This window comes from Lepidochelys kempii, chromosome 6 (assembly GCF_965140265.1).
Source record: "Lepidochelys kempii isolate rLepKem1 chromosome 6, rLepKem1.hap2, whole genome shotgun sequence".
Classification (NCBI taxonomy): domain Eukaryota; kingdom Metazoa; phylum Chordata; order Testudines; family Cheloniidae; genus Lepidochelys; species Lepidochelys kempii.
Genome location: NC_133261.1, coordinates 62707475 through 62718579, shown reverse-complemented (window position 1 = coordinate 62718579; position 11105 = coordinate 62707475). Strand labels below are relative to the sequence as shown.

The 11105-nt window shown below is 37.6% G+C and overlaps 1 protein-coding gene across 8 annotated transcripts in view; it reads right to left on the bottom strand.

The window, feature by feature from the left end:
- Nucleotides 1-943: 943 nt before the first annotated feature.
- FUT8 (fucosyltransferase 8) overlaps nt 944-11105 on the bottom strand; it is a 291206-nt gene continuing 281044 nt past the window's right edge. For 5 of the 8 annotated variants that reach the window (XM_073348346.1, XM_073348343.1, XM_073348347.1 and 2 more), the window contains 2 exons: nt 7827-7977; nt 949-2009 (listed from right to left, as the gene is read on the bottom strand). In XM_073348346.1, the coding sequence (XP_073204447.1) occupies nt 1692-2009; nt 7827-7977 (469 nt within the window). In that variant the 3' untranslated portion in view covers nt 949-1691. Of the gene's footprint in view, nt 2010-7826; nt 7978-11105 lie in introns of all 8 variants that reach the window. The other 3 variants (XM_073348351.1, XM_073348348.1, XM_073348349.1) reach the window with 2 other exon arrangements.

Below are 11105 nucleotides of genomic sequence, written 5' to 3'. Positions count from 1 at the left end.
GCTGATATTTTTATTTGACTTACCTCACTCCTCAGGAATCTTCATACTTTAGTTCATTTGTGAACATTATTTCTGCACTAATCTCCAAGTGATGAGTAGGAAGCTTATAAAGTCTGCATTTGTAAGCAAAGAGCTTAGAAAATCTATAGCAGTATATACTTATTTTACAAAATCTAAAAATATTGTATAGAAATTACAGTATTTATTGAGAAATAACTGAAAACATAGGGATTCCAAAAAAGTTAAAACTATAGCTATTCACTAATTTTCACTTTGAGATCAAAAGACAAGTGAGTTATTTCTGAAAAATTTAAAAAACTAATTTTTTCCCCCCAAGTCTTGTAATTCCAAATAGCTTTGTTCATCTCCCTCAAACTTAAAAAAAAAAAAAACTCCTCTAGCCTCAGACTATGCATGTGAAAAACCAGGCCAGAAATTTTGCTAAATTAGTGGGGAGACTCTCAAAATCAACTAGGAAACTGCCTAACAGAGTTAATTCTGTGGCTCCAAAATAAAGAACTGTTAAATGGGAACAGGCCAGCTTAGACACAAGCCCATGAGCTTTAGGATTTCTCTCAAACACACTACAGCAAAAGGAAAGTCTGGCAATGAGTAGATACAGAGGAGCCTAACCTTTTGAAATGATAGATTTGCTGACAAATACTATAAACAATGTGTTATATTTTACTTACATTCCAAAGTGATAGCATTCAATGCCAAAATAATAAATTAATGTTTATAATTCCCTAACAGAACTTTATATTTCAGAAGAGAAATAAAGAAGATGGAAAGTTGGAGACTTAGAGAAAAAGATATGGACAAAAAATTCTGAAGCACTGAAATCCATTCTCTGTAGAAGTCCCTGAGAAACAGTGACCCACTGGCAGTTATTCAACTGAGCAATGAATATTTAAAAATATATAAAACTCCAGCTACTCGTTTTTTAAATTTATTTTTTGTTATCAAAGACAATGTCCAGAAACATACAGTACTAAAGAATCTGTTCATGGCATTGTTTACAAAAGTTCCTAACAGACAGTGAATATTTTATTGTTTGGATGTATCCTTTATTATTGATGAGGTGAACTAATCAATGGAATTGTTTCTTTTAAAAGAATCTTGTAAAGAAAAAAGATCTAGTTTGATTTTTGAATCGGTTGATTGGAGCAAGTTCGCCACTCGTGACAAGACCAGTTAAAGATCAGCTCTTGCCTATCAGTGGAACTGGGCATGGCTCTTCTGAAAAGGTCACAGATCTTTCAAATATAGGCACCATGTTGTAAATTCTGCACATACAAAATATGTTCATGTCACTCAAATTACACAATATGGCAGTGTTATAAGTCTGAGTATTATAGTCAATTAATGACAAAGAGGAGAGCACAAAGCTCACACATGACTAATGACAGGGACAAATCTTGAAAGAGACAAATAGTATAAAATAACAGTTTTCCTGGGAGGATGTGTGCACGCACATGTGTGAGAGTGCATATAACAAAAAAAAAAAGTTCAACACAAAGTTCAAATAGCGACCTGTCCATTTGCTCCAAGCTTCTTATTTAGTCTGAATGCTGAAGGCTTTCATTTTAACTACATGTTAAAATGCGAATTCAAATCCCATATAAGCCTTCTGTATGTTGGTTGGTTCGAACGGATTAGAATTGAGAGTGAGTGACAATCCTCCTTTTGTTCTATTTGTCAGCCTCTGGGTATGTAGGGTACTTGACTGTCTCGATTTTCTCCTTTACTTTGTAAGATGGGTATAGGCCTGTTCTCCCTAATTTCCTATTGATGCCTTTAGAGTAACCATCCCAGTGGTTTCCAGCCACACCAATTATATCTTCAGGTTCCATGGGGATTTCATCAGCAGTTCGTGGATGATGGGCATAAATGGCAATCTGGTTGTGCGCATTCTGTCCTCCAAAATAGTAGATATCATCCAAAGAGTGGAAATATGCTGAAGCATCTGGATGCAAAGTCTGCATGATTTCATAGGCAACTCGACAAACCTTGGGAAAAAAAACAGAAAAGAAGCCATGAGTGCAGTATGTCCCTAACTCAACACAACAGTCAACAACATACACCCCACAGCTACATTACACACAAAAGAAGTTCAAGCACTGGAATTTCCAGCTTAAACTCTCAAGTTCTTTAAATGGCATATTTGAAAAATACTGTACGCTTGCTAACAAATATCACGTAACTCTGCTGTCAGAATTCTTAACATCACATTTGGGAAAAAAAGAAAATGAAAACTTTGCACTTTTCAAAAAAGAGGTGAAAGCTGAAAAAAATCAAGGATTTATAAAAAATCACAGTTTAGGTTTGTCTTTTTTTTCTTGTAACAATACTTTGAAATAAAGCAACAAGTAAAATGTGTCATCTCTCTACATAGAAAATCTTGGAAATCAGTTTTACCCTCCCCCACAGGATTTAGAGCTTTTACTCAAACAAAACATTAATCAAAGGCTTTACTTATCCACTGTCAATATCATGGACCACTCTCAGTTAGGTTTCAAGTCAGGTCCTGGAATAGAGTCAGCATATCACTGTTTCATCTCAGCAACATATTTTTATATGAGGTAAAGGAGACAGAACTAGGTGTCATTTGCATGCTACTAGCTTGTAGAACATCGTATCTCACAAACCTCCCCAATGGTTTATGCAGAAGTTAAAAAAGGTTGGAAAGAAAATCAAGCTTTATGGGGTGCCAGAGATGAATGCTCTGGAGGTGAAGGAATGTGGTGAAGGCATTAGTGATCGCAAGAGAGGATTAGAAGCATTTGAGTACTTTTCCATTATTCCTTACTATGTCACTGAGATGAAACAGTGGTATTCAGTGATATCAAAAGCCGCAGACAGTCCCAGGAGCATAGACATGGACATTCTCTGTGGACAGGACAGGTGTCATCCATCAGCACCACCAATGCTGACCCTATTCGAGGACCTGACTTGAAATCTAACTAAGAGGAATTCTTGAACCCCACTAAGTTGTTGTGGGAGACTCCAGCATTTATTTCAGCAACTTCAGAAAGAGTTGAGTGAAAGTATCAGGTCCTCCCCTTAGGGATTTGAATATTTCTATTCACATCCATCACCCCCCTTCATCTTGTTGTCACTGCAGTAAATGAACAATCCAAACAAGTGTACACATCTGTCCCTTGACATAAAGATAAAAAAAAGTAGATCTCTTTGGGTGGAAAGTACATGCTATGGCTTGGCTTAAAGTTAGAATCACAAACTACTTAGCCACGGTGACCAAATATAATTATATTCAGTGGGACAAAGAAGAGTTATTTTCTAACAAGGTACCCCCTGACTTAAGAGGAGTTTAAATCAATTTGGTCAGAGGATCATCTCACCATCAGAACCTGTCTTCAAGCTACTTTACACTCTGCAGACCCAGGGGCTAGATCAATGGCTACTGCTATTGCCAGGAGGAAAGACCCCAGGTTATCTGCCTCAGGATTCCCTACAGAAGTACAGAATGTGGTACAGGATTTACTGTTTGATAGACAAGAGCTATTTAACCCAAAAATGGATTATACACTGCACTTTTTAAGAAAGTCTCAGACCATGCTTAGATCTTTGGGAATTCATACTTCCAATTTTAAAATAAAAAAAGCATGAACCTCAGTATAGCTCTCAACAGAGCTCTCAATCATCTATGCCCTTGTACAACCAAATCCGTGTAGGAAAGGACAAAGGTTCCTAAAGTGGAAAGCGATTTCTTCATTGGCTTCTCAACTATCCCCCTCACAGAAACAACAAATTTGATGCTTTGGTCAGGGATACTGAACCAATCTATGTGGATCTGTATACCTTCCTTTCCCCCACTCCACTTTCTGCCTCTCTTTTTTCAGGAATGCCTTGACCAAAATAACATCAGACCGCTGGATCTTGCAGATCTCTCAGCTGCACTTTGGGATTTTATGAAATGCCTATCAGAGGTAATTGCTCATTTACATCAGCAAGGTATTTATGTGTATCCATACCTTGATGATTAGTTAATCCAAGGGTAATCAGTCCAGCAGGTCTCCAAACTCAGTGAGATTGATTCTGTGCCAGTTCTCAGACTTAGGACTGAAAATTAACCTAAAGAAATCTCATCTATTGCCGTACCAACCCTAGACTCCAGGAGACGCCAACTTCAACTCTCCTAGACTCCAAGTGATGCCTTTTGCCAGATTGAGGCTGAGATCTCTTAATTCTTGGATCAGACCAGTTTATCATCCAGTCACTTACAGAATGAACTGGCAAGTCACGATCCCTCAGTAGAATCTCTTGTCCCTCTGTTGGTGGTTAGAGACAGACATCGTTTGTAGATATATCTCCCACCCAGACATTAGTCACCAGATGGATCCACAAGCTGCTGCAGTGTACATCTGGGTCAATTCCAGATGCATGACCTATCGAACTTTGCAGATCAATCAGCTCATATAAATGTGTTGAAGCTCAGAGTGATTTGCTTCACTTGAAAATCATTCCTATCATGGTTGAGAAACCAAGCTACGCAGATTTTGACAACTCCACAGCTGGGGAGGAGCAAAATCAGACTCCTTTGTCAAGAAGCCGTTCTCCTCTGGGAATGATGCATCAATCATTGCATAGATCTCATAGTGATACATCTCCCAGGGGAATAAAATGCTCTGGCAGATTAACGAAGCAGGAAAAGCTGATCCACTCACAAATGGTCTCTAAAGGAGTCAGTGGTGAAACGTCTTCCAAACATGGGGTTTTCCAAAAACAGATCTCAAAAAACACCCTCTGTTTTGCTCTTGAGGGGGTCAGAGTAAGGGTGCTCTCGCAGATGAATTTCTAATCTCCTAGTCACATCACCCAGGCTATGCATTTTCTGTTTTTCCTTTAATTCTCAGGGTTCTAAGTAACATGAAGCAGGACAGGACTCAAATGATCCTTGTGGCCCCAGCATGGCCTTGTCAGTTTTGGTATTTCTCCGATCATCAGTTCATAGCTCTCCCATTTCTGCTGGACTTAATGACTCCAGATTCTGGAAACAGATTCCAGCCTTATGGGCTTATTGCACATGTATCCACCAGTAATACAAATACAATTTTCTTGGGTCTTAAACTTAGTCTCTCCTTCATTTATTGAGCTCTCATTTGAGCCTCTGACATCTTGCTCCCTCCATCATTTATCAAGCAAAGTGGCATTTCTGGTGGCAATCATTTCTGCCCATAAAGTGAGTGAGATCTAGGTGCTCATGTCTAACCCATCATATACAATATTCCATGCAGATAGGGTAACTATACAACCTCACCCTAGATTTATCCCTAAAATTGTCTTGCTCTTTCATATTAATCAAATACACACATACCTATATTTATTTCCAGGCCTTGGTCATCCCCAGATGAGGCAAAGTTACATACCCTAGATGTCAGAAGAGCCCTGTTGTACTATCTTAGCAGAAAAAGATCATTCAGAAAATCTCCTAGACTGTTCATAGCATATGGGAATGCATCAAAATGTAGACCAATCTCCTCTAAGATATTATCCAAATGGATCATGCATCAAGATTTCTTACATCATCGATAAATTACAGCTACCAAGTAGGGTGATTGCTCATTCTACCAGAGCCCAAGCTATTTTAGCAGCCTCCTTCAGCAGAGTTGCAGTCATTTAAAATTTGTAGAACAGCAATGTGGTCCTCAGTTCACACATTTACCAACCATTACTCTCAAGCATCAGCATCTAGAGCAGATGCTCAACCATTTTATATGAAAGTCTGCTCCCTTTATAAATGAATTAAATGTTTTTGATATTTCCAGCATGCTAGCAATTGTAAAATCAGTAGCCCTACAGTGTAGACTGGAAGAATCAATTTGCTGAAAAAGACTGATAATGTCTTCTTGCAAAACCTCATGCTTGACAGTGAAAGTTGACACATTTGCTGCAGTATGAAACTGCCATTTAAACAAATATTTAAATAAATGGCCATACCATTTTGTCAGTTATGCCACCTTAGTAGCAGAAGCAAACCTTTCCACCCCTAAGGAAATGTTAAATACACAACAGCTGAAGTGAATATATGTAATGGGAAGCTTTGAATTCCACCCCATAGCTTTTTATATTATGTGCAACTCATCTATCCATCTCTATCTGTTAAATTATATCTGTTCATTCATTTTGGAAAACAACCCATTTTATGGCTATTGTTTCATAGAAATATTCTGTACCAGCATAATATTTACATATTACAGAATGCTTACTGAGTGGAGCATTTAGCAGGGAGCACATGGCACTGAGATTTGCACTGTTTACCTGTGGACCTCTGCGTAGCATTTAAGATGTTTGTCATGACCTATAATGCTCAGAAGGACCTAGGACCCGTCTAACTGAGGATTGCCTCTCCCTCCAAGACATACTGCCACAGCTGTAGTCAGTTCCTCCTGCCTTGGTCTGAAATAGCCTGAATTTGATGACTTTCAGAATAGGCTGAAAAAAACATTTGTTTGACTGGATTTTGGGGGAGGTATGAGGGCATAATTTGGGGGGAAGGAATGAGGTATAATTTGGGGATGAGAGGCTTTTCTGTATTTAGTTATTGTCTGCTGGCTCTGATAAATTGTTTTCGGTATTTAGTTATTGTCTGCTGGCTCTGATAAATTGATAAATTGTCTGATAATTTGGGGGAGGTATGGGGTATAATTTGCGGATGAGAGGCTTTTCTGTATTTAGTTATTGACTGCTGGCTCTGATAAATTGTTACCTCCATTTCATTATTTCTGTCAGAGTTAATTTATTTTTATATTAGTATTTATACTGATATGTGGTTATTGTATGTTTAATTATTGTTAGGGTGCAGAAGGTAATCTGTATTTTGAAGTTGTGCAGGATATTCGCCTCCTAAAGTGATTTCAGCACTCATTAGTATTATGCCTGTGTATCAATGTAACAACAAAATCATGTTGGCCTATGCTGCCAATATCCACAACCAAATTCTCTCTGATCAGTACTGCCATTTAAGAGCATAAGTGACAGCAGTAGGACCTTTGTCTGATTTTAATTACACCTTTTAGCTTTTTCACAGATATCCATCTGCCTGAACTGATGTCTTTTGGATCAGATGGAGCATCATGCCAGTGAGAAAACACTGCTTTTACTATACTATTTGTGTTTTAAAATCCTTAAGAATTTATCATGATCCATGAAATTATATTTACATGTAATAGAACAGAAAATACCACAACTATTGTATCATTCATATTCCCACTGGACTGAAGTGCTTCGTAAAGCTACTCAAGAAAACAAGCCTACAGCATGTAATTATTTGCACAACAAATCTGAGTGGATTACAATGGATACAATGTAAATTTACTGTACTGCTTCTGGCCTCGTGGAAATGTAATTGACCCTGAAGAGGAATTTCATTTCTTCCTTTCCCCTCCTCTGAATCCTATGAAGTAATCAACTGAGGCCAAAGGCTGAGGTGTTTAAACCTCTCAATATCGGCGCACTGAAGTGCAGAAAAGGATAAATTTGGGTTATCTACTGACTATGCAAAATCATAGAGTATTATACAAGCCTAATTACCATCTGCTTCTTTTAAATACCCTAAGCCAAGTGCATTAAACAACTACAATGGCTGACTTCAGTGGAGGAGGTGTAATCAACCAGTGCTAGCAAATAGTTCAATATACAGATAATATTATATGGAATCTTTTAATTCTTTCATGAAATTTTCACTACAAAACACTGAGAACATGGTACTATAGATGCACTAGCTAACATTAAGTAAAAAAAACTCAGACTTTTAAAAGAATTGACTGATGTAATGTATATTTAGCTGTTACATTGCAGTTTACCTGTGACGAAAACGTACAGACCAGGAAGTCTGCCTGAGACAGAAAGTGGATATCCAGAATAACACCCCGCAGTGAGTTTTCAGTGTATCGATTATGAAGTCCAGCTGACCAAGATATGGAGTTATCACTGATAAATTCATAATTTGGATATCTGGAAAAAATATAATCTACAATTAATATTAAAGCCTTAAAATTAAAATTTTACAAACCGGAAGCACCAACCTAATTGTAAGAGCAAGCAGTTTTAAGTCACAATTCTCTTTTACAGAGAATTTACCATTGCCTTTTTGACTACTCTAGGATTTTAGCCCTCTGTCCTCCCCTTTACCACCTCGCAAGGCCTCCTTCCCCCCTGCTCCCCACCACCACCAAAAAACCCTTCACCAAGCAGAGTTTTGACCCTGTAAAGGGAGAAGGGCCAGAGACTCCATGTGGTCGACTAGGGACTTTGGTCGACTAGGGACTTTGGAACGCACTCAGATACTATACGAATGGGCACCAGGATGAAACCCTAAGATAGATAGTATGGCACTGTGTTTTGATTTTAGTATACTTTTAGCCATATTTACTACCATTCTTTCTTGGAGGCTTTTAATCTGAGCATTCCATATGGAAATCAATTACTGGTGATAGGGTCTGACAAATAAACAAATGAGCAGAAACCGAAAAAAATCAATTTCACTTTATAACAAAGTGATTTAAATTACAGCACTGTTCAACTATAGTTACAGTGTAATTATGAAGCATACCCCTGCCAATTATTGGATTTAACCTGCCAATTATTGGATTTTTTTAACTAGGTGCATTTATCAAAATGTATAACTTTATAGTAATTACAGGGTAATGTGTTAAGTATGATACTAATGGAGTAAATAGTGAGTCATTCAATCATATAGTTAACAGTCTAGTTATATGAATTAATGGTACCTACAGTATCAAGAGTTCATAATTTAGAGCAGCCCCTAACACTGGGGCCAGAGCAGCTGCTGGTCCAGAATCAAGGTGCTATAACTGGCTTTCTTAGTACCTTCCCTTCTCCTGTGCTAAGCATAGCTCAGAGTAAGAGAGATTAGCTCCAAGTGCTTGGACAATGACTGAAGTTAGAATCTTCAAACACACTTTGTTTTATATATCAGAGGACACTTAAATATCAAGCCCTATTTGGTGGGAATATGCCGAATTTAAACCCTCACAACGTAAGAACTACTAGAGCAATTTTCTTCAAAGGTGAAACGGGTCATACACAAGGAGGCTTTTCTCTTCAAAATTAACTAGCTGTGGCCACTGAGACAGGGAAAATCCTTTGTCTAACGTCAACAGCTGATATTGCACAAAAACAAGAGTTTTATTTGCTCTTAAATACGTTGTTTGAAGCATCTGGCTTTGGGGGAGATTTAATTAGAATTTTGTGTCTTGAAGGAAACATTTGTTTCAACATAAAAATGAATATATTCATGGAAAACACTCCAGAGTTAATGACTCAGTTTTAAAGATAGACTTGGCTATACATAGAATGTGGAAACAGAGGTTAGATGAGAAAAGGAAGAAACTCTCAATTTTGAGAAGATGCTGCTGCTGCTCCTGAAGAGAAATAGACAAGGCCACGTATGACAGGAAATAGGGGTCATATCTCTGTCAGAGAGAGAGAGAGGGGCTGTCACTAGCAATATTTTTCTTCTTGTCTTCCCCATTGTGTCCAACAGCTTCTGCTAATGTTGCACTAAATACAGTAGATGATAATACTAGGGTGTCGATTAATTGCAGTTAACTCACATGATTAACTAAAAAAATTAATCGTGATTTAAAAAATTAATCATGATTAATCATACTGTTAATAGAATACCAATTGAAATTTATTAAATATTTTGGATGTTTTTCTACTTTTCATATATATTGTATTGTGTATTGTAATTTAAATCAAAGTGTATATTGTTTATTATAAATATTTGCAGAGTAAAAATGATAAACAAAAGAAATAGTATTTTTCAATTCACCTCATACTAGCACTGTAGTACAATCGCTTTACTGTGAAACTGCAACTTACAAATAGAGATTTGTTTTTGAGTGCAGTTATGTAGCAAAAAAAAGAACCAATGTAAAACTTCAGAACCTACTCGTTCCTACTTCTTGTTCAGCCAATCGCTAAGACAAACAAGTTTGTTTATATTTACAGGAAGTAATGCTTCCTTCTTCTTATTTACAATGCCACCAGAAAGTGAGAACAGGCATTTGCATGGCACTTTTGTAGCCGGCATTGTAAGGTATTTACTTACCAGATATGCTAAACATTTGTATGCCTCTTCATGCTTTGGCCACTATTCCAGAGGACATGCTTCCCTGCTGATGATGCTCATTAAAAAAAATGTGTTGATTAAAACTGTGACTGAACTCCTTGGAGGAGAATTGTATGTCCCCTGTTGTTTTACTCGCATTCTGCCATATATTTCATGTTATAGCAGTCTCAGATGATGACCCAGCACATGTTCATTTTAAGAACACTTTCACTGCAGATCTGACAAAACGCAAAGAAGGTACCAATGTGAGATTTCTAAAGATAGCTACAGCACTCGACCCAAGGCTTAAGAATCTGAAGTGCCTTCCAAAATCTCAGAGGGACAAAGTGTGGAGCATGCTTTCAGAAGTCTTTAAAAAAGCAACACTCTGATGCGGAAACTACAGAACCCGAACCACCGAAAAAGAAATCAACTTTCTACTGGTGGCATCTGACTCAGATAATGAAAATGAACATGCGTCGGTACGCACTGCTTTGGATTGTTATTGAGCAGAACCTGTCGTCGGTATGGACGCATGTCCCCTGGAATGGTGGTTGAAGCATGAAGGGACATATAAATCCTCAGTGCATCTGGCATGTAAATATCTTGCAACGCCGGCTACAACAGTGCCATGCAAATGCCTGTTCTCACTTTCAGGTGACACTGTAAACAAGAAGTGGACAGCATTATCTCCTGCAAATGTAAACAAACTTGTTTGTCTGAGCGATAGGCTGAACAAGGAGGAGGACTGAGTGGACTTGCAGGCTCTAAAATTGTACATTGTTTTATTTTTGAATGCAGGGTTGTTTGTGCATAATTCTATATTTGTAAGTTCAACTTTCATGATAAAGAGATTGCACAACAGTACTTGTATCGGGTGAATTGAAAAATACGATTTCTTTAGATTTTTACAGTGTAAATACTTGTAATCAAAAATAAATATAAAGTGAGCACTGTACACTTTGTAGTTTGTGTTGTAATTGAAATCAATATATTTGAAAATGTA